This window comes from Channa argus, chromosome 6, assembly GCF_033026475.1.
Source record: "Channa argus isolate prfri chromosome 6, Channa argus male v1.0, whole genome shotgun sequence".
Classification (NCBI taxonomy): domain Eukaryota; kingdom Metazoa; phylum Chordata; class Actinopteri; order Anabantiformes; family Channidae; genus Channa; species Channa argus.
The window spans coordinates 16,141,829-16,166,797 of NC_090202.1; the positions used below are offsets into that span (position 1 = coordinate 16,141,829).

Below are 24,969 nucleotides of genomic sequence, written 5' to 3' on the forward strand. Positions count from 1 at the left end.
AGCAGTCATGTGGATGTTATACCGAACCGTTGTCTGAGGGAGCTAAGCCGCAAGGCAAGGCTTTCAATTAACCAATCAATCTATGGTCCAACATTCACCTATGGTCATGAGCTTTGGGTTATGATGGAAATAAAAATCCAGAGTACAAGTAGCTGAAATAAGTTTCCTCCAAAGGATGGCTGGGCTCAGCCTTAGAGATAGGGTGCGGAGTTCTGACATCACATTGAAATGATTAAGTTGAGGTGGTTCGAGCATTTAGTAAGAATGCCTCCTGGGTACCTCCAGCTGAAGGTCTTCCAGGCATGCCCAACTGGTAGGAGACCCCGTGGTAGATCCAGAACAAATTGGAGGTTATTATAAGGGAACACCTCGGAATGCTACCAGAGGAGCTGGAAAACGTGGGAGAAGGATATCTGGAAAACATTGCTAAATCTGCTGCCACTGCTACCTGACTTAGGATAAGCAGAAGATAATGGATGGATGGATGGACATACTAACTGTCTAAAATGGGAGAGGGGACTATTTGGTTGTGCAGTGCATGTTCAGTAAGAGCCTACAAGTGTTAGAAGCTGTGCGAGGTGGTGTGGTGTTACATTTACTGTATGTACCTGCTACTGTACCTTTTATATATGCTGAGTGTGTATACGACAATAATTGTTTTTGGCATCCTCATTAAACTATTTGGATGATTAGTCATAATAAATTAAATCTACTACAAAACAAGAAAACGCAGGTTATTTTACAATTTATTTTTGGGCGTGCTTAGGGAATTGTTTCCTTGACCTGATACCGATCCTGCTGCCTGACTGAAAAATCGCCTTGTGTTGTTGCTTTGTGTCTGCAGTCCTGACGTTCTTCAATGCACAGTCCTGCTTAGCAACATGCTGTTTAATGGCTCTGGGCTTCAGCGAAGATTACCAGATTGCTAACCTCATCAAAGACATCAACAACTCGCAGACTCTTTAACCTTGGAGACCTGACTCTCATTTCAGCAGTTTTTGTGATGTGCATGTGTGGATGTGCGTGCCTGCAGCCAAGCTCAGCAAACTATACATTAATGTAAAATTAATTCCCTCCCCATGTGCTCTTGTTCAAAGGTGCTCTCCCGTTGCAACACAAACCCTGTCTTGGCACAGGATCATACAGGATCAGTGTTACTCTTCCTTTAGCTCAGTCATTGAAGCTGTTGTTTTACACCACTGAAACAATAGAAAACCTTAATGTAGCATGTGGCTTTGGACTCCATGAATGTTGTTTTGTTACTGGTAACATGCAATACAATGCTATCATCTCAGCCATTCCTTTTACAACCCTTACACAATTTTAGTGTTCAGTTATGTTTGACTATATTTGCACACAGTGTTCAAAATGCTCCAAAAACCTTAAAAAATATGATGCATCTCTATTTACTTACATAGTTTTTAAAAACTGTTAAGCAATTTTAACACTCTCTTAAATGTATTCATTCAACTTTTACTGTAATAAAAACTTTTGTTATTTCCACATTTGTTGCCATAACAAATCTTAGTTTATTGGTAATTATATGATGGTGATATAGTTTAATGCTTATGTGCCCTCTAAATTTGTCCCATTGTAGCAGTCTGAGGTACCATGATTTATTAAGATGACATTTTTCACTTCTTCAGCTATATATTAAAAATGAATTGTTCATCTCATGCTAGTTGGATGGTTTTTGCATGGATTACAACACAGAAATTATTTATTATAAATGAAAACCCATTTTTAATTTAAAACAGTGGTGGTTTAACTCCTACCAGTCACTGGAGTTTACTCTGTCTGTTCTTTTCTTCTGTAAAAACAAAAATATTTTAAACCATTTTTTCTTTCCTATGTGAATAGCATTGTAGTGTTGATGATCGAATGATTAAGAATCATGGCTTAAATATTGTTTTGTTGTGTCTGTAACACTGAGGAATGCACATCATTATACATATAAATTCACAAATTACCTCTGATGCTCCAGTGACTCCTGGTAATAAACAAAATTAGGAAATTTCAAGATACACATTCCACACATCGTCTGGACAGTAGCAACAATGAGAAAAAGCACTCCTTGGTTTGTTTACTTTGACTGAACAACATGAAGAAGTGAACAAAAAAACATGTGTAAGGTCTTCATATAAACAATGTCAAGGATTTTGAAATAAACGTTACAGTACGTACCTTCAATAAGTAAAAGAGTGGTGGGTTTATTTTCTGGCACATGCACCTCTGATGCATTAGGGCTTTAGACAATCTATGCAGACAGACATTTCTGGCCTGTGCACAGTTTTCTGTAGTGTTTGTCTGGACAATAGTGGATTGGGAAGTATAATGAAATTATGGCTATAGACGTGGAGACAGACATGCGGACACAGATTGGGAAATTTGATTGGGCCTTTAGACTTGTACTTGTCAGCCTTAGGTGTGAATATGTGTAGCAGCTTCTTAGGGAAAATACCCGAAATTAGTGAAGATTTAAATAAATTAACGTTACTCAGATAACCCTCTAATCGGTGAACATATAAACATATCTTCACATACAAAAAGTATATTTCTGACATTTTTAATGTGCAGTCTATAGTACTTGAAGATCAATTTAGTTTTTATTCCCCAAATCGATCTAGAGTGCTAAAAGACATTTTTTCATAGTTCATTATAAGTATTTAACAATCAGATAATATAACTTTTGGGTCAGCATTTAGGTAAAAGAAGGTGTTTACTCAATGTGGGTGTTTGAAACTGCAAGATTTCATTGCAGTGTTCTGACACAACAAACCACTGTTTTAGCATTCAGGACACAGAGAGAGACAGCAGGCAAGAGAAAGAGAGAGACCAAGCAGCAGCAGCAGCAGTGAGAGAGAGAGAGAGAGAGAGAGAGAGAGAGAGAGAGAGAGAGAGAGAGAGAGAGAGAGAGAGGAGAAGCAGGAGAGGAAGTAGGATGAGCCAAACAGGAACACAGAGGGTTTTGAGGCTGAAGAAGAGACAGAGAGTCTCTCACCATTTCAGCTCTGATGCCAAAACTTTCACTGAACTAAGGATGCCTTCTTTACTGAGGCTTCAATGGCAGCTCTGTCTTTTATTTGTATACCTAAAATCTATTCACACAGCAGGTGCACTGAGAGAAAGAGATTTTTATAGGTGACTTTTACAGGTGCTGAAGACTTCTGAATTTTTCTGATTTTAATAGTTTCAGCTTAGGTATTTGCATTTTATATGCTTCAGTCAAAATCTGTATGATATGTTTTTTCTTTGCTGTTTCAGAGTAATTGTAGGTATTTTTTTAATGATTTTGAGACAGTCCACTAAAAAACTGACATACTCATTGGCCATATGATAGCACTATAAAGTAAACTTTATCTGATAACTCCTTCTTCCTTACATTTCCTGCCTCAAAACAAATCCACTGCAAAGTGTGCTTCTCATGATTATTTCCCCACTACTTAGAATTTCATGTATCATCTTGAACATTTAGAAATGTCTAACTGCCTCCTTAACAGCAGTAACAACAGCTTGTAGTGATGAAGGCACGCAGAGAAATTACCCACATGCACATCTTGGATTAAACCCATTTGCTTGCTACATCAGCCATGCAAAAGACCCTTTGTTGCTCTTTTCCCACAGAATGCCTCACTAACTTCTGGTTTTGCAAGCCCCAACTCATGCACTGCTTGACAATAAACTCTTAACATTTTCTAATTTTACTTCTTAGCCATGATGCACATGCTAATGCGTGTTAAGCATATAAGCTACATCAGACATATAGAGACATATGACTGAACTGTAACTATATTGTGCTATATTTTACTGGCAGATTCCGTCCAGCATAGGAAATCCTAGTAATAGGAAAGTATTGTTTCTATTTCTTTATCACATTTTTAAAAAAATTACGATGCAGTTTTTATGATGTTTTAAATTGCAAGGTACCGCAGAATTTATTGAGGTCGGTTGAGTCAATTGTTACAACAGTAACACCTCAAATTCCCAGAGAACCTATTCACAAAATCAGTCGGTGTGCATTATCATTTGGTTCTTCGTTACTGTACTGTGGCATTAGAGAAGGTTATATCCTATGATTTAAAGTGTCTCAGTAATTTGACTTTAAGCATGTCTTTTATTGATTTCAGAGTCATCATGTTAAATAAATGGATCCAGGTGAGAGATGTAGTGTTTGCACTGTTATGTACTGTAACTCTGTGGTTACAGCGTGACACCTACACTAATCTACCAAGGTTCATATATTTAATCTATATAAACAGCAGACATATTAACAATAGATTTTTCCTGGTTTGGTCTGCAGAATAGTCATACTACTCATTTCAGTTTCTCTGCATGTAGCCATGCGGCCCTGAGGAGCTCTGCGGTGGAGAGTTCAGTCCTGCGATCTGACCTCAATCAACTCAGATTAAAGCTGTGATCCGACATCTCACCCCCCCACACCCTGTTTGACGATGCAGTGTACCCCAGACTCTGAACAGGCAGAAATTAGTCTGAGAACACAATGTTCATTCTTCTGACATGACCTCCACTTGAAACAATGCAGTATTTTTTTTAATAAAGATTGTTTCAGTACCTCTGCAGAGTAAATGGTAGTATAGTTCTGGGAGAGAGTTCTGTAGAGGCTTTGTATCAGGTTAACAACACACAAATAGCACTTTTTTAGTAATATTTCAGTTAAAATCCCATTAGACAGGTAGTGCATCTTGTGTGGATACACTGGACTGTGAGACTATGACAGACAGCTATCCCTTTTTTAATTTTAATTTAATGTCTGAACTGTCTCAGGAGAGTTGAAGTGAGCCAGAAAAGTTGCCACACAGACCTAGAACATTCATGAGCCCATTTATCATCTCTCTGTCTCCGCTGACCTGACTAGAAGTGGGTCCCTCCTCACTGTCTGACTCACAGTGTAGTGAGACACAGTCCCAGCTTCCTCTTTAAACAGTAACTACTCTGGCTCTCCTGCTCACCCATTATAGAAGTTAATCTCTCTAGTAAACATTTTTAATTCTTCACACTTTTGTAAATCCATATATACTAGGGGTGAGTCAGACAAAACTATGTTTTAATATAAAGAAAATTAAGGGTACACAAAGTAGATTTTGGCCACTAGTAGTACTACAAAGACTTTGTTGGGGCTCCATGTTTTGTTTGTATTGTTCACAAACACACGAGGGGGGTGTTACATCTTGTCGTTGGTTTTACACCACATTTCACATCGACAAGTTCACGTTCACATTCATCGTCATAAAAAACCTGCTGATCATGGCCAACACACAAAAAACTCTTTTCATGGAGTAATTTGAGTCCTAAAATGATTTGGCCTGTCTGTTTGGAATAAACACATTGGTAGTTTATCACTTATTCAGTCTAGTTACTGAGTTGCAGATTGTCAGCCAAGATGTGACCTGCTCAGCTCTCATTTAAATCACAGCAACTTCAGAGCGTCTGTTGGCAATGAGTATGCTGTGACACTAGCTCATCTGTACGTCAAGGCTTATTTAGCCTGCTGAGAGTGAGGGCCCGCTGTTCGCATTAGATTCTGTCTCCGACAAAGTGGGGATGATTAGATAAAGTGTGTCTGGTGGAGTGGAGCGCTTTTTCACTTTACAGTGGCAGTGCTTTGAATGAAGGGATGTAAGGGGTCCACTTTCTGACAACAACACTGAAATCTCCGCACAGAGGATTTTTTTCAACACATCTGTCAACTGAGGCCTCACTTACTAACATAATTAATCCATAGCAGTTTAGAGGCTACAGTACGATAGTTTACAGTTCTTACATTTTATTCTTCAAGAATAAGAAAATGCTGAAGCAGTGAGTGAGTTAAAGACAAAGCAGACAAATTAAAGGGGAGAAGGTCAGCGAGAGGAAATACAATAGAATATAGTTCAGCACAATAGCTCTCATTTTGAATCCCCTCCCCACTGTAGCGTCTCCTCTGCCTGCATTTCATTCTGTCATAACACAATAACTGAGCTCCGACGTCTTAAAAGGCATTGCAGGAGCATAGAGGTGCTTGGAGAGAAAATTGCAGCAGCTCACAGCGGCTAGAGTGAAATACCATTTTGTCTTACTCAAGATGGATTCCACAGTGAGATTTCAGAGGACCAGTACAGAATCAAAATGGAGAAGGCAGAAAAGAGAAGAGAAAAAGGGAAAGAGGCAATGTATGTGGAGTGGACATCTCCGGAGAAGATATCTAAATTCATATTTGCTGATAGGGTAATATTTATTTTTTTAGGCTTTCACCTTTTTTACCATATCAAATATTGATTAAGATCAAATATTTCTAATCTTGCTCTTCCTTGTTGGGTAATAATGACAGAAACATTCCATACGGAACAACAAATTAGTTTAATATGTACAATTTGCATAGGAATAAATATGTGGGAAATGAAACAAACAAAACAAATCTCTCTGTGAAAATGCAGCTAAAAAACAAAGTCAATGATCAAAAACATTAACAGAGATTTCTTTTTTTTTTTTTGCATCTGGCCTCTTCAACCTCTGAGAAAATTTCCTCTCACATACTGGCATGCAAGCATGGCTGCAGGCATCTCCACACATACACACACACACACACACACACACACAGGCATCTCCACACACACACACACACACACACACACACACACACACACACACACACACACACACACACACACACACACACACACACACACAGACACACAGCACACAGTCACACCCTCCCTCTCTGTGTAGATTCCACTTGCTGGTTGCCCATCGAACAGCCATGAATGTAAACCAGTGAAACCCCTTCAGGACATCAAATCCACTGAATCTGTTGTGGGTTTTATGTAGGTCAATGTTTACAGTAGCTGCGTGTTTTTGTTTTGTTTCCTTCCGCCTCTGTATTCCCCGTTTGCTTAACGCTATCAGGTTGATTTTTTTCTTTGCATATGTATACATTAAAAATGCAAATAATAAGTAAGCATTTTAAGCATGCTTTGCTTCTTTTACACATATAAGTCTCAATTGGAATGTTAAAATATGTGTTTGATGTTCACATAGTAAAATCTAATATTACATATATTTCTCATTTCTGACATCCATTTATTTATTTATTTTTGCACAGAATTGTTTCGACTGCTGATTGTATTCAGTTATCCTGCCTAGTAACACTGCAGCCCAATAACATGAAACGTGAAGGCAACAGTGTGATATACAGTTGTTTGATGTGACTGGGCCTGACAGACAGAAATATGTGGAATCAGTCACTACAGAACATGTTTCTCTTCTCAAAAGACTCAATCTTTGCATGCATTTTAAAAAATACATTACATTGGACGTGTTAACTCTCAGTTTTAGAGAAATATTACCTGAAAATTCTTGCCATGTTCAACCTAAATGAATTACCCACTGCTAATCTACTTTAGCAGCTCCCACACAGCCCCAGTTCATTCTACTTTTGGATAAATTGCTGATATTACTGCCTTCAGATATGGGGTGCAATCAAAATCAAATATTAAGAGAGGTTTTTTTTTGATAATTTTACCAGCTAAATAAATAAGGTAAAAAAGTAACCTTATTGAATCACCCAGGACTATGACAGTCTTGGTGCCACTGTGCTTTTTTTCTTATTATTTTTTATGCAAGTGGTTACACACAGTGAGAAAAATTATATGTATATGTTTACTTGAAAAGTATGAAAACCAACTTTCACAGGCATGAATTGCCTTAGCTCGATAATCCATCACAGTAAACATAAAGCCACTGCTCACTGTTAATCATTGTGTCATAATGCCAACGTTTCATATTATTCTATATGTTACGCTTTGCTCACTATCGATCAAATGATACACACACAAGAATAAATAGTAACATCAACCTGGTAATGATCCTGCATGAGACATGTCACCTTACACACTCGATTGTCACACTGTATAGTCTTCTTGTTTTGACATCTTAGAAAGGAGGCAATTTGAAGCTAGCAAAATAAATCCCTTTAAAGTGTTTTGTTCTGTTTTGTAAGGGAGAGTTGCAAGATAGATGTGGCAGCAGTATTTTCTTTTACCTTGTGATGTTGGTATATATTTATTTTATTTTCAACTTTACCAACTGTAGCTGTTTTAGGGCTGTTTTTATCAGGTCCTAAAGGCCTTGTAAGCAGCCTCTGTCTTAGCATGGCCACCACTGCACAATGAAGACAATCTCCTGTAAATTGCTTTTTCGATCAGTTTTGACATCTATCGTCTCTCATGGGAATGTGGGCATTCATGTGATGGTGGAGAGGAAGGTTTCTTTCCTTATGGATGTTGACAACCCCACTCAGCCTGGTTTGATCTGCAGAATTAACATAATATTACTGTAGCAGCTGTGACAGCCAAAGAGGGATCAGCTTTCAAATTGGCGCCAGTGATGCTACTGCAACACAAAAAGACACAATTTGTGCTTTTTGTAAATGTTATTTATACTGTATATGGATACGTTTTGTACAACATTCTGGGTTTTTAACAGATTTTACCACAGCAACTTACACTCCTACTTTTAACATTGGTAAATATGCTGTAGAACTTTATGTCTCACTTTATATTCAATTTTATAGTTATTGTTTATTTACAAGACATAGATAAATGCTTTTTCATTTTGCTCTGTTAAACTCTATATCAAATGTAGAAATAAAGTGAATAAATTCTTTTTACTGAAAAAAACAACTGCTGACATTAATGTGTTCCCACTTGCTCCTCTCATCTGCTCCAGGGCAACGATATCTCATTACATCTACGGGAGTCTTGTATATTCTGGACGTCCTGCCTGAAGATGGGCTGAATAACTATCGCTGCACCACACGCCACCGCTACACTGGTGAGACTCGCCAGAGCAACAGTGCACGTCTCATTGTTTCAGGTCAGTACTGCATTCAAACTATAACAGTTTAGTTGCCATAAAAATAAATGTTAAATTAAATTTGAAATTAAAAATGATGTTCCAATTTTATTATTACTTTAAATTATGATGTAACGTTACAGGTAAGTGGTATTATTGTTGTATTATTTAGATTGTTAGTTCCCAGTGAGTTGGACAGATAGACATATAGTCAAGGATCAAGTTGTAGTTTCTTCTCCAGTTTCTTTGTCACAATAAAATCCTGTCTGATATTATAAGAACACACTGTTTCTTTCTCATGTCCTTCACATAAAAAATATACTGTATAGAACGGAATCTTGACCTCAAGAATCAATATTGGATTATACTGTCAAGTGCCTGGCAATGCTCACTACTAATTAACACTAAATTCTCTGCTCCTTCCAGACCCTACCAATGCTGAGCCAGGCATCTTGGATGGGTTTGACCACCGAGAGGTGATGATTAATCATCGGGTGGAGCTGCCCTGTAAGGCTTCAGGCTACCCAGCACCCAAGTACCGCTGGCTGAAGGACAACAGCCCTTTGGAGCCTGACAGTCGTTTCCGCCAGACCATCACAGGGTTGCTGATAGAGAGCGTGCAGCCCAGTGACTCTGGCACGTACGTTTGTGAAGTGTGGAACAGTTATGGCAATGCAGAGGTCATGGGGCGGCTGTATGTAAAACGTAAGTGTTTTATTAAAGGGAGTGAAACCCCAGTATTATTTTAGCTCAAATGTTGTGGTTATTTGTAGCTTTATTAACCATGGCGATGCATAAAATTCCTTTTTTCCATGTGACTGTTCACATGAAAAAGTTATGTTAAGACTCCAGTACATAACTATAAGATAGTAACTCTATTAAGTAGTGTTTGTGATATTGTCTATGAGTGATTCAGTTTATAAATCGAGACAAACTTGTTATTGTATATAAAGTCAGTGACCCAAATGATTTAGCTAAAATGTGTTTTACTGTATCGTCATCAAAGCCCAAACCCCAGTTTGAGTTCCTGCTATGTTTTTTGATTCAGTTTATAGCAAGAAGTGGGAAGTGTAGAGTTTGTGCTTTACATGGTAATTTAATTTGCTGTAAAGAGAGTCACGAATTAGGGTCACATGGAGATTAATGTCAAATATAGTATGAAAACATGTTAAAGCAAATGAAAAAAATTATCTGGAGCAGGGCTGTAGCTAACAGTGATTTTCATCATCAGTTCATTTGGCTTTTATTTTGCCAATAATTTGTCAGATTAACTACAGTTGTTTGTTTATAAATAGTGATAAATGTCCATTATTTCAAGTCCAAAGTGATGTTTTGCATGTTGCTTGTATTGTTGCTGTCTCCCCTATTATGTTTTCCTGTCAGTCTTACAGCATAGAAACTATGAATGCTCCTTTAAAAACAAACAACATTTCTGTGATTTCTGTGTTTTTAGAGCCCTTGAAGGCAGTGGTCAGCCCACGGAAGGTGAAAGGCAGTGTGGGTAGCAAGGTGTCTCTTTCCTGTAGCGTGAGTGGCTCAGATGAGTATGAGCTGTCATGGTATCGCAATGGAGAGATCATCTACCCTGGCAACAGTGTCCGTTTCACTGGGCTCAACCGAGAGAACCTCATCATGGAGGGAATGTCAAAGAGTGACGGTGGAGCTTACCAGTGCTTTGCCAGGAAGGGCAAGATGTCTGCACAGGACTTTGTGCAAGTCATCCTTGAAGGTAATTTTGCTGTAGCATGCAGGCATCTATGCACACAAAATCTAAGCCACACTGCATAATCATTGAGTTAGCAGAAACAAATTCAGGCCTTGAGGATCGATAAAGAATTTATGTGTTAATGGCATTCTGCTGTGTCTCTCTGCTATAGGCCACCATTAGTATGATCATCCCACACTTCACAAACACATACAAAACTACATGCACACACACCCTTGAATCCAATAGCTTACCTTGGCAGCGTTGCTCAGGCAACTGTCTCCTGTGGCCAGAGAGCTGTAAAAAGAAGATATTGATAATCTATAATCATGTGGAACAGACCTAGATTATCAGAGAGCAGCAGCAGGCAGACATAGACATTTCAAAAGCCATCTGCTCTCTTGTGTCTGGGAAGAAAAGCTCCTGCATCTTTTATAACGAAACTTACAGATGTGTACTAGTTCATGCACACAGTGACCTATTATTAATTTAACACAAATGGACAGAATGGTGAATATATATAAAAAAACATTTTTCCTGTATTTAGGCTGTATTTCTGGCTGGAGAAAGAAAGAAAAGAAAGAAAGAAAAATATCTCCAAACACACACAAACCCAGGTGTCACAGATTTTGAGCCAACAAAAACAGGAATTACACATTGTTTGTGTTTAATTCACCGCTTTCTTGCTGTCCCCTGCTCTGTTTGAATTTGTCCACCACCACAGATGGTACTCCGAAGATCCTGTCCTCCTTCAGCGAGAAGGTAGTGAACCCAAACGAGCCTGTCTTCCTGGTCTGCAACGTCAAGGGCACGCCGCCTCCCAGGTGCACCTGGTCTTTGGATGATGACCCAGTCATCAAAGACAGCCACCACCACCTGGGCCATTATGAGACCCACGAAGGCCACGTAGTCAGCCAGCTTAACGTGACGCACACCCAGGTGCAGGATGGCGGGGTATATCGGTGCACGTGCAGCAACTCGGCCGGGGTCGTGTACCACCAGGCTCGAATAAACGTAAGAGGTGCTTGTCAAATCAGCTCCTCCAAGAACAACACTATACATACTGTACCTGTGTGTCTCGTCGTGTGTCTGTCTCTGTCCCTCTGCCAAAAGTGGCTGATTGTAGTTTGGGTTGGAAAATTAGTTGTATAGCATTTTTTTCATGGTGGTTCTTTACATTTATGCCTGTTCTCACATCAAATATTTTAATTTCGTTTTAGGTTTTTCTCTACTGATAATCCCTTTTGTTCTAATTTCATCTCTGTGCTCTTTACATAATTTTAAATATTGTAGCTTTGTCTTTTTTTCTTCTTTTTTACCCACATGCCTGTATTTTTAGGTCACATGAATTATCCTGTTTTGCTGCACATAAGCATATCTGGATATTGGGTTCCAAAGTGGGCTGGTTTGTAAATAGCCAGAAGAAAAATATATTTTTTAGCCTCTAGTTGCATGAATACATTTCTACTTCAGTGTGTGAATGAGTGTTCCTGTGTGTCTGTGTGTTTAATCGAGCAGCCAATTCAGCTTTTCACTATCACGATGCTGAAGCGTGAAGCCTGCATTATTCTGTTTCCACTTTATGAGGCACTAAATGTGTTTTGAGCAGCAAAAGCTGAGGTATAAGTATCAGTAGTACAGTATTATTTGAAACACGCTACTTTGACTCAGATGGTTAGAACACATTAATCTGCTTGTTGTTTTAATGCCTCCAGCAAGAGTTAAGCTCTTGTAGTAAAACACACAAGAAAAGCTTCCCTTGCATATCCAAGTATTTTGCAGGTATCATGTGTATCATGTGTGAAGCTGCAGGAAGAAAAGTTTTGTTTTTAAACCTTAGATATGATGTGATTTGATTTCTGCACCGTTATCCATGAAAAGTCTTTATAGAGGACCCTCTCTCATTCTCATTCACCTTTTAGGCCGCGCCAGCATCCGTCCAATGAAAAACATCACAGCGATCGCTGGACGGGATGCCTTCGTTCACTGCCGTGTGATTGGCTATCCTTACTACTCGATAAAGTGGTACAAAAACTCTGCACTTCTCCCTTTCAACCACCGACAGCGAGCCTTTGAGAACAATGGCACTCTGAAGCTCAGCAACGTGCAGCAGGTGGATGCTGGAGAGTACAATTGTAAAGTCATGGTCCAGCCCAACAAGATGGACTCCCAGAGTGTCCACGTTCGTGTGAGGGGTAAGTCGCATTGAGTTGTGCAGAAAAAGGGATTGAGCTTTTTATGATGCTGTTAGTTTAAATTCCATTCCATCTTTAGCACAAACTATTTTAAAGGTTAAACAAAATAAATGGAACATTTTTCATAGCAATATATCACAAACAAGATAAATACACACATATTGTTCCTTGGAAGCTCAATTTTCTTTCAAACCTGTTTCTTTCATTCATTCAATTTACAGCTTGAGAAAGACAGATACATGGTGTTACAGGTTTCCTTGTTAGCAAGTCACAGGCGTTTCTTTTTCCTTGTCATCACGACTAGTTGTTTTTGTTACAAGAAATAGATCAAGACTATGTGAAATATGACTATGTGAATTGCTTTCTTGCAAAGAGTTAGATTAGAAAATCAATACATGTACCGTTCTAATATCTCTTCTTTAAATATACAGTTAGGCTGCAAATACAATCCTGTAACAGGAAAGCTGCTACTGTAGGTTGGCTTTTTTCAACAAATTCTGCCTACCAGCATCTTGAAGGTCCACCAATGAATAATTTAAACTCTGTTTGCTTAATCCATGCAATAATCATTGTGAAGTATACAAATTATACTTTTTACTTTTATGAGCTATATGAGGTATGTGTAAGTGAGTATGGCATAACTTCCTACAATACAATATTTGACATTTTAGTTGGTTATACTAAATGAACAAAAAGTGTTAATAAGTCAGAATACTTATCATTACACATAACTATGCTACTGTAACTGTTTCACTATGTTTCTGGTCCTATGTTGAACTAAGCCTATCAAGAAAGTCATACTTAAGTCAGATTCACCTTGCTAAATTTGATTTAATGTTTAAAATAAGACTATAAATATCATTCTAAAGCATGTTATAAAGTCACTATGTAGACTAACAAATATGTTTATGTAAATGAATCTACTTTATACTTTTCAGTATCTCATTGTAGCGTATCACTGATGTTACAGAGCTAAGACACTGATCTATACTGAGCTCTAACAACCTGTAATACTTAAAAGACTTCTCATGACGTTCCGTATCCTTCCCTCTATACTGTATTGTGACTATATTACACTTTAGCGTGAAGCGAGGGAAACCAAGGTGGGGAGAGAATGAGAAGGAAACATAGAGTGATGATATAAAGCAGCACTTCCCAGTGGTGCTATAGTGAGTGAGTGCATTCGTTAATTTACTCTGCTCATGCTTAAAATGCGGAAGTGTCTTTGGGGATCCCTGGAGTCCATTATCTCCACTTTGTTGTGAATTAAATAAGCTGCTAAAGTGCTGCTTATTTCACTGTTATTTGAACTCACTGGACACTTCAACACAGATGACTTGTGTGATAGCTGGAGATTTCCCAGAGAATAGAGCGCAGGCAATTTGAATACATCTCAGTGTATAACTGTAATTATACTATGCAGCCCGACTGACTTTGAACGCTTGTTTGTTCTTTTTGTCTCTAAGCTCCTCTGTAAATTTTGTTGGATCAGTGGCTTGAAGCAGGAGATTGATATATATAGTAGTCAGGCTGGAGGATAGGTGAGATTGTAGGTTAATGGATCAATAGATGATTGATAGACAAACAGAGAAAGTTCAGCTTCAGCTTCATTTCTTTTTCTGAATAACCTGAATAAGTCACCTCAGGTATATTTTTTGTTCTTTTTCTGTGTGCTCTTGTTGCTTCTTGTGTTGAAAGGACAAAATGTTCCAGTCTGAGAAAGAGCTTTGCAGAACACTTTGCTATTCATGTCTGTCATGGTCCTTCAGTGACCTCTTTAAAGCAACTTTTTGTCTGTTTCTCTTTTTCCCTGTAGTTCCCCCCTACATTCAGCCATTTGAGTTTCAGCGTTTCACCATTGGTCAACGTGTCTTTATCCCCTGCGTGGTCATGTCAGGCGATCGGCCACTCGACATCACCTGGCAGAAAGATGGACGGCCGATCCCCGCCAGCCTGGGTGTGACTGTGGACAACATTGACTTCACTAGCTCACTGCGAATCTCAAACCTCACACCCGACCACAACGGCAACTACACCTGCATTGCCCGCAATGAGGCCGCTGCTGTGGAGCACCAGAGTCAGCTCATTGTTAGAGGTAACCCAGCACAGAGGAAACAGACTGCATATTTTATGGTGCCTACTGGGCTAGTGTTATCTGTAATATGTGTGCAGGTTTTCATTTCAACCAATCCCTGGAGCACTTTAATTATTAGTTTGCACTGTCAGGCTGAAGGTAAAATCCACGGGTATAGTGTTTGGTTGAAAAATTGCTAAAAAATTTGCTCTGTAATAGAGTCACCAAATTATTTTCATGTATCAATGTCAACAGTTGCTTGTTTGCTTGTGCTTGTGCGTACAGTTCCTCCTCAGTTTGTGGTTCAGCCTGAGGATCAAGATGGGATCTATGGGAAAACTGTGACTCTCAACTGCTCAGCTGAAGGGTACCCACCACCCACCATTGTATGGGAACACTCTAAAGGTATATTAAGCACAGCTTGCATTACCCACTGAAAGTGAACCTGGCAGCTACAAGGGAGCTATGAGTTGAAATTAAAAACGTATCCCCCTATTTGAATCAGACTCAAAGGTTACAAAACAGAGTTTTGTCTTCTGAGCTACTTGGGTGCCCTGCTGTGCTCATAGTTTACTTGTAGCTAATGTTCACATCAACATCCAACTTTTGATTATAGAGCAACTCAGACTTTTCTGAAAGCTTTTAATACATCACACTTGGCACCGAATAATGTCTCTAAAACAAATAAATATGATTATCTCATATCCACCATTCAAAGTAATCAAACCCATATGTATAATGTAATAATTTACATTATGTTTAACCCTCATAGGACAAACTTCAGTCACACAAAATGTCACATGTATTGAGTTTTTCAATTAAAAAACAACACAAATCACCAATTATGACGATACCTGCAGACTGTAGATGCACACATGCATAAACATAAAAAACAAATATTACACAGTAAGTTTACAGGGGTAAAAGTAATGATCATTTTGCAAGCTACACAACTGTATTTCGTTTAGCTGGCTGGTCTCAGGTTGCATCTGAAGGTGAGTGCTGTACACAGCTGATGTCGCAGTAGTATTGTTTTTGTGGGTGAGTGGATTCCATTTGTTTTATCCACAGACACACAAACACACACACACAAACACACGCAGCCATCTGCACTGAAAACATAGGCTGGGGGCTTGCAGGGTCTCCACCTGCATCATTTGAGAATGATCAGAAAGAGAGAGAGAGACAGACGGAAGCAGAGAGAGTGAAGCAGACAAACAGGCACGAAGGCAGCAGGTGAGTTCAGCCACTTGAGCAGGGCAGATGAAGAGGGGCCCCAGGTGTTTGCTCCACCATCCATATAACCAGGGATGAAAGCTTCACCAACAGAAAGACAAGAACCAGTGAGGAGTGGTTTGTGTGTATATGTGTATGTGCCTGCGTGTGTGTGTTTGTGTTTTAGACCCTATGATCAAAGGAATCAAAGAATCAGATCTGTTATTTTATACTTTGATGGGATCTGCGTGGCATACATGAGTGTGTATGTGAGACAAGCTGACCTCATGCCTGATTAGGTCTGTCTAACCAGTCCTGATCAGTATGGTGTGTGTGTGTTTGAGTGTGTCTGTGTGTGTCTGCTCTCTCTTAGTGTTTGAAACAAGCTTTACACGTGGGTAAGTTGAATGGGCTGCAAGTCTGTTTTGTTTTTTTGGCCTTCGTCACATTTTTAACCTATTTTTTTCCCCATCTTTTCATATAATATATTGTCACTCAGGAAATCTGTCAGAACAAAAATGTTTCCAAGGGAGGTGGCTTGGAAAGTTATCGTCTAATTTGTTGGAACCCAGAGGGCAGTTTGTCTAGAGAATGGCTGTCTGGCACGGTTTTACTGCAACAGAAGTAGCTAAGAGCCAGATGAGTGTCTCTGGGAGATATGGAACAGCAAGTAAAGGTCAACTGCTATTAGCATAAGGACTAGCAGTATTTGGGTATGCAAAATCCATAATTCAAGGAAGAACAAAACTCCCTCCCTCTCCCTTTCTCTTACAACAAAGTCACCACTTGACCCTTTACAAGCCATGACCACTTAGTTGCATTTTAATTAAAAAGCAGAACCTACAGCTTGCCAAATGGTCTAATCTCTACATGGCAACTTTAACATGAGTAATGCAACATCTGGCTCAGATCATGTGTTTAATACTACATGAGTGAGGTGCTTTCATAACTACTGTGTAAGAAGACATTTAACAATAGAACAAGAGTGACTGTTTCATTGTATATGAGAAAGATAGATATTAATTACACACTGGCAGCAAGCCAGAATATATAACAGATGCCAAGTTCAATTATTTTGACATTGTTTCATGATGGATTTCAGATGTCAGTCGTATTGGACTTTTGAGAATGGAGGCTGAACGGACGGAAAGCCTCCTTGTTCTCAAACCAGACAAATCCACGCCTTTAGGATTAGTCTGTCTTCAACTTAGATTACATCAAAATGGGTTACAAATGCCCTTTTATGTGTATGTTCCTCTATATCTACATTAACTCAACACACATAAATGCATAAGAATAAATAAGTAAGATGAAAATAAAGTTCACACAACAATAAAGAGTCATGAAAAATCTTCATCAAGCTACAGTGTTGAAGGCCAGCAGCAATGCTAAGGCCTCTCTGCTCTCCTTCTGCCTGTTGTTCCTCTGCACCAATCTGCTGTCTTGTTAAACACGAGCATTATGTCTGTTCTGATTGCATCATGCCAGCAGCTCGGCCCAGTTCACTCTGCACAGCAGCTGTTTGGCGGTTTAAGGATTTAGGCCTGGTGTTAAGAAACATGTTTACAATCCTCCCTAAATCTGATAGGCTTTGTCATCAAATCTGTAAACACAGACGCATGTTCAAATAAATGCACAAACACTTGCTTCAGGTCATCTGACTGGTAAGCACTATATGCTGTTTTAGCATTGTGTTTGTCTACATACATAGGAAGTGTATATTGTACAAACTACTGGACAAACTATATTAAAATCTGACTTGAATTGAAAGGTTTATTTTCCCCTTATTTACGGTGTTGTTTTTATTCTGTCTCTCTCGCTCTTTTCTATTCCAACCTGCAACAGGTGCGGGCGTCCCCCAGTTTCAGCCCATTCCTCTAAACAGTGGCTCTCGTATCCAGCTGCTCAGCAATGGCTCGCTGCTGATCAAACACGTCCTGGAGGATGACAGTGGCTTCTACCTGTGTAAGGTCAGCAACGACGTGGGAGCAGATGTCAGCAAATCCATGTACCTCACCGTCAAAAGTAAGCGCTCCAGTTTAGTGCAGCATCAATATGTGCAGTTACTGTATTAATTTAATATTAATTTTTTTGGGGGGGTGCAGAAACACAATGTCAATGAAAGTAAATCCCATCTGCAAGATTTTACAGATTGGTCCTCTTAAAATTTAGTGAAATAAGCACCCTTCATCAAATTCAACATACAGTACAAGCTGTGCAAAGGATGAACAAATGTTAATGTCCCTGACTACAAGTCTCCTGCCTCCAGCAAGCATCAGCATGTAGCTCCCCTACGGTGCTAGGAGTGGCTTCTCATTTTCATGGTACTTAAATGAGAGTGGGGCTTATTTTCCCTTTTGCCACCGTTATCAAACTGGAGCACGAGGAGCCCCACTGACGGGCAGCCCTACTTCTGTCTCTATCTGTTCTTCTACTTTCTCCCTACCAGACCAAAGCAGAACATGAGACATTTTAACATTTCATGGAAAATAGCCTTTTTTGAATTTGATGGCAGCAACACATCTTAAAAAGTTCGAATAGGGACAAGAAAAGGCTGCTTCAAAAAATTGTGGAACAATTTCAGAAAAATGTTCCTCAACATAAAATTGCCAAGATGGTGAAGATCCCATGACCTACACTATATAATGTCATCAAAAGATTCAGAGAATCAGGAGGAATCTCTGTGCACAAGGGACAATGCCAAAACTGGATGCGTGTGATCTTCGGGGCCTCAGGTGGCACTGCATTAAAAACAGGCATCATTCTCTACTGAACATCTCTACATGGGCTCAGGAACATTTCCAGAAATCACTGTCTGTGAACACATATTTCAGGAAGACAATGCTAAACCACATACTGCATCCATCACAACAGCATGGCTTCGCAGTAGAAGAGTCCGGGTGCTTAAATTTCACCAATTGAAAACATTTGGCCCATCATAAAATGAAAGATCTGGCAACAAAGGCCTAGGATTTTTGAGCAGCTAGAATCCTACATCAGACACAATTGGACAACATTCCTCTCTTAAAACTATAAAAACTAGCCTTACTTCTCAGACATTAACAGACAGTTGTTAAAAGCAGAGGGGATGCTACACAATGGTAAACATCACTCTCCTCCACCATTTTTGCCACCATGTCATGGACATACATGTGTCACTGTAATTAAGCCTCGCAGTGAACATGGCTGAGAGCTGCCACTGTGTAAAGCTGTCAGTGCTGCAGCAGGCTCAGAGTCAAACATGCTGTCTGTGTTTTCATAGGTCAGTTTTGCTGACTGTAGCATCCAGTTGCTATGCAGCAAGTTGACCTATGGCTGTACTAACCTTTTTCTTCCATTTTCTACCAAGCAGAAAGCAAACACTGTGGCTGCAGCTGAAGAAAACTTAACTTTCAGTAGCATATCTAACTCTAAGATTGTTTTTTAAGAAATATATATAAACTAGCCACATACATGAGAACTAGCTCTGGTGTGTTTTTGCTTATATGACTAAGAAATACATGCAATATATTGGAAGTGCATTTGTTTATGTATTTGTGCAGCATTACTTTTCAGGCCAGGATGTGTATTGTGAAGGCAGCTCTGCATGTTGTGTATGTGTATATATATTGTCCATAGTATTGGAGGAGGACAGTAGTAACAGCTTATGATGCCAATTGAAGACTTGTGTCATGTTTAAAATTGATTGGTCATCAGTAAAGCAGAAGAGATAATGAGAGAGATTGTGCTTCATGCTTCAGTTTCATTTTGTACACTTTGGTATTTGACAGCTTTAGTCCTGATTAATGCACTTTGAGCTCGTAACTAATATTTTTACCTAGAATCGTGATAGCAATTTCTTTTGTATGAATGACTTTTTCTATTAATTATATTAAAATGAGTTTTATGTTGTGAGTTCCCATTATTATCACAGGTTGTGATAATTAAGCAAAATTAATTAATTAATTAATTAATTAATTAATTAAGCAAAGTAGAATAATACATTTCAATCAATAACTATACTTCAGTAGTTGTCTGGTATTTGTCCCCCTTTTGTATATTTGGACTTCCATTCTATGTTATTACTGCAGAAAAGAAAAAAATAACTAAACATGTAAAATAACATTTCTTTTTGTTTTGAATTAATGGTGAATGCACAGCAAATAACAATAAGAAGTATTTAAAGTTTTATACAATACAGTAAAAATCTATTGGTCAGATGTCTTTTTTTAATAATAAAATAGGAATTGTGACCACAAAGTACACAGAACAGAACATTTTTGAGGTGAAACATAAAGTTCTCCCCTCCTATTCAATGGAGACAGTGCTTCTAAATGATCTTAAACATAATTCTTCAATATAAGTGCCGACATGACAGAGTTGCCCCAATTGTGGGTACACTTCTCTTTTAACACTTTCTCGATTTACTTCTGAATTAAATTTTTCTTGCAGTGTCATTTAAAACCTCTAAGTCATTTATGATTCAGTTAGCATTGATGTGTCAAGTTCATGACCAGAATAATTCACATTACAAGAAGCAGCAGTTTTTTGGGCCTGTGATAATACTTCTGTGCTGTCATTGGCTGCTCAGTTATTAGATGCGGGCTCAGCCGCATGCTTGTCACTCATCAACAGACCACATTTCATGCCCTTTAAACCCTGAAACTGTACTTGTACGCTCAAGATGCTTTCTGTAAAAGTGCACTTACTCGCATGAGTGGTTTGAAAAAGGGAGACTATTAGTGTGCTCCTATTTGCCAACACCATCATGTCCATTGCACAGTGTTTGTGTGTGTTTGTGTATAATTATTCATTTCTTTTCATTTTTGCACAACAAACTTGCAGTTATCATATGTTCTGTATGTATATTTTATTACTTGCAATCACATTTTCATTTGTGTATCCATGCATAGAGTATTGTGTACATTCAGCTTACATGTAGCAAGTGCAATTGTGTATCTGTGTGTGTGTGTGTGTGTGTGTGTGTGTGTGTTAGAAAAGGCTGGAACTCTTGAGTGCATTTCTGCCTCATTTAAATCCGTCAATACCTCAATTAGAAACCGACAAAGGGGCTCAAGGGAAGAACAGTCCGCATGTTTCGCTGCTTTATTTGCTCTCTCTGGCTGTCTTTGTTTCTTACATTTCCAGTAATGAGAGAAAGATTAAAAAGATAAATACACATTATTTGTTTCATTTTATATGCTTGTTCATTTGCTGTCAGCTGTGTGTGTCCTAGGAGTGTTTAAATCCCCCTCTAACACAACAAAGCATACATTTATTTATCATTTTTACAGTAGGCTTCATTGAATCACCCAGCTAACAAAAGAGTTTTAATCCCAGATGAATATTACAGTAATATATCAAATCTAAAATCATTATACATAAGTCTGCACCATTCCTCTGTGTCTCATGTGCATGTTTAGCTGCCAGTCCTCTTTCAAAACTGCAATATGTAAATCCTGTAAAGTGACAAAAGAGAATTGTTGCCTTTGATTGCTTGGAAAATACTGTAACCTGCTTTGGTACTGATTTGAAAAAGACTTTTAAGGTAAGATGATAATGTGTTTTTGCAGTCTTTTCTCTGCATCCATGTTGCAAATTTAATCATCTGTTTCATGCCAGGAGGAAAAGTTTGAATGCCAATTTAGCCTAAATCTCACAGTAATATCATATATGGAGTCATCAAGTAAATATTAAATACACGATGGTGGTTGATTGGCTACAATTGTCATTGTAAACTCCATGTACAGATGCCTCAGAAAACATTCAGCCCCCTTCATTGTTTGCACATTTTATTGCATTTTTAATTTATTCTAAAACAAAAAATCAATCCACTTGTAATGACCCATAATAATGAAGTGAAACTTTTTTTTTTATTTATTTGCTAAATAATACAAAATACATTATTTTAAATTCAAAAACTGAAAGTATTTTGACTCTTTGCTGAACCAGTGCAAAATATAGTCAGTATTCTTTTTGCTATGTTTTAACATGACATGACTCTAGACCTTGACTAGAATCCACCTGCAAATTGAATTACTTAAACACACCAAGTCCAATCCAGGAAGTCAAACAAAGTCTCTGCAGACCTCCACAAAAAAAGAGCTTCAAATGTTCATTGGAACCAAGAGGAGTTTTTCTCAATTTCAGTAGAAGAATTAAAGTTGTCAGTAGAACAATTGTTTGAAACTTGGTATAAATGGCGCTCCTGTTTTAATACAGAATTTACTGTAGATCATATGCTATACTTGAAGACTTTATAAAAGTCTGCTGGAGCTGACCAATCGTGTCAAAGATCCATCGTTTAGTATTTATTACCCTGTGTATGTCTCTCAGTTACTTTCTGCAAGGTGCTGCCTTCGTTCCCTATCTTTCCTTTCTTCTCTTCCCCGTCAGCTTTCTCTTTCTCACTTGTCTAGTCTCCCTGTTTCCTGCTAAGACTTTCTCCTCTACCCACCCATGTTTTATTACCAGGCCCCTGCAATATCACTGGATATTAAAAAATATACATCAACCGAGCAATTATGGGCTATCAAATAGAATAGGTTTAGCCCGGGGCCCAGCAAGTGCTGCACAGTAGATGCATAGAGATGAGATGAGGAGGAAGCAAGTGAGTTGCCTCAGCTTGGGCCACTAAGCACAACAAAAATCTGTTAAAACTGCTGCAAATTATGTGTTTCATTCACAGATATGCATAAACAACAAGGGCACAGTCCGATTGAAACATCTCTAAATTCACAATGATATTTTGATATATGCATTTTCAACTACAAAAACGTGATGTACACACACCTACACAGACAAGCATGTGCTCAAAGATACAAACATAAATGACAAAAATCCTTAGCCATGTACACAAACAAACACACAGCGTTGTGTGCTGTCTTTGTGTGCAAGTTCTTTCAGTGAACAAACATAAGCTTCATCAGTGTTAACTTGCACTGCCAAGGTCTCAGATTTAGATGGAGAAAATAGCCCCTGTTAAGGAGCAATAACATTTAGAGAAGGGTTTGAGGAGACTCTTTTAATAGGACTCACTTAAAATTCATAGTTGCTATGCAAAATAAATCAGCGATTTCCTGCGCGGGGGCAGTGGGAAAGGGGATGATGGTGTAGGGAGCGAGGGAGCAGGAGGGGCTGCGAGTGAATAAGAGATGAGGTTTAAACGTTGGCAGTCCCAAGTCTGACACATTCCATCATGTTGGGGGTGGTGGTTGATGCGTGCACACACAACTACACGAAGGCCCACATGCACATCTGTACACACACAAACACATGCAGGCACCCCCGCCTTGTGATATTTGTTGGGTGCTTCAAAGAACGAAATGTACTTACTGTATGAGAAAAAAAAAGAGAAACATGTTGATGAGTGTGTGAGTGTGTGTGTGTGTGTGTGTGTGTTGATTTGAATTTACAGTATACAAACAGTCTTGTACTAAGACTCTTGACTGACCATGGTCCCCAAATGATGAATTCTACTGACTGTGGGGACACCCTGACTTTTCATGAAGCTTTTGGGTGGTTTGTTATGGAATTTGGCCCATGTTCAGACTCCTAATCTTGCTCTACCATTACATACCTGTAATTCTAATGACATCACCACCAGCCTCAGCTGTGCTTTGGGTGTGATTCAGATGTAAAAAATGATATGTTCTAAACATGAGCACATATATGCACTTAACACAAAATACTTCTTTAAGTATAAGTTGACCAAGCTGCTAGTATAGACTCCTAATCCTGATTAAAAGTTTGATGTTGGTATCAGTTTTATATCCAACATCAGTTTTATATCCAACATCAGTCAGAGTCAGGCTCTAATATGAATATATACAACAATAAATATAACAAATATTAAATGAGCAAAAATTAATCTGCACAATTTTTCAGCTTTCCTCCACTTTAGAATGAGTTAGATTTAACACATCAGTGTTTCCATTCACACGATTACAGTATAATGAATGATTATGATATTTTCAAGTACTTCAATTGACTTGTGATTGTCTAACCTTCCTGGCACTCACAGTAAGAGCAGATTGTACCAGACTGGTGCCTAAGAGAAGCCAAAATAAAAATGATCACAAAGTTATCTACACAAAACGTTTGACTCTGTATCTGTGGTGAGGCATGTGTGTATTTCTGTACCGTGTGTTTTGGCTGCTTGTATGTGTCATTGCTCCTGTATTGGTTTGCATTTGCTCACGTATATGCACCACTATGATTTTTCCATCTCGGCACCGTAGGTACTTGCATACTGTGCATGTGTGCAAGGCGAGCAACTCTGTATTTTTGTGTATTTCTGAATGTGCAGTGGGTGTGTGTGTGTGTGTGTTTGTGTTTTTATTCACGAATGTCTGTATGCGTTTGAGTGTATGTGTCTGTGTGAGTCAACAGCATGGCCAGTGGACTTGTCTGCTGTGTATGAATAATCAAAGTGGTCTCTCTCATCATTAAATCATTGCTGTCCTGGTGGGAGCCTGAGGAGGGAGATGGAGTGAGAGAACGAGGGAGAGAGAGAAGGATCATAGTTAGCGCTGCAGGGGTACATGCTCTCTCTCCCTCCTCACTCGTGTAGTGTGGCTGAGATGTGTCATGAGCACAAGTCTTTTCTGCTTTCTGTGCTCGCCCACTTAGCTCCCCCAGACACAGCCACTCACAAACACACGCACACGCACATACACACACATATGCAAACACAGTAAAACACTCATACACATGCACAGAGACATTATTCAGAAGTGAAGAGACATTCACACAGTGACTCAAATATACATATTGCATCTTTTCTTGGAAGGAAGGGCCTCCAACCTCTGCTACACAAGTATCTGCCACATGTAGCTGCCATTACTGTCCTGTTCAGTGACACAGTGTTCACTGTGTTCAAGGACTGGAGTGTTCACACTGTGTCCTGTTCAGTGATACAGTATTCACATGTACTTTATAGATACCAAAAT

The 24,969-nt window shown here is 38.8% G+C and overlaps 1 protein-coding gene across 7 annotated transcripts in view; it reads left to right on the plus strand.

Annotated features, from left to right (window-relative positions):
* The window catches only part of dscamb (Down syndrome cell adhesion molecule b), a 104,214-nt gene that overhangs the window by 58,273 nt on the left and 20,972 nt on the right, over positions 1-24,969 (plus strand). For all 7 annotated transcript variants that reach the window (XM_067507635.1, XM_067507639.1, XM_067507636.1 and 4 more), the window contains exons 4-11: positions 8,725-8,871; positions 9,277-9,555; positions 10,304-10,579; positions 11,280-11,576; positions 12,478-12,750; positions 14,567-14,845; positions 15,110-15,229; positions 17,885-18,064. In XM_067507635.1, the coding sequence (XP_067363736.1) occupies positions 8,725-8,871; positions 9,277-9,555; positions 10,304-10,579; positions 11,280-11,576; positions 12,478-12,750; positions 14,567-14,845; positions 15,110-15,229; positions 17,885-18,064 (1,851 nt within the window). The remainder of the gene's footprint in view (positions 1-8,724; positions 8,872-9,276; positions 9,556-10,303; positions 10,580-11,279; positions 11,577-12,477; positions 12,751-14,566; positions 14,846-15,109; positions 15,230-17,884; positions 18,065-24,969) is intronic.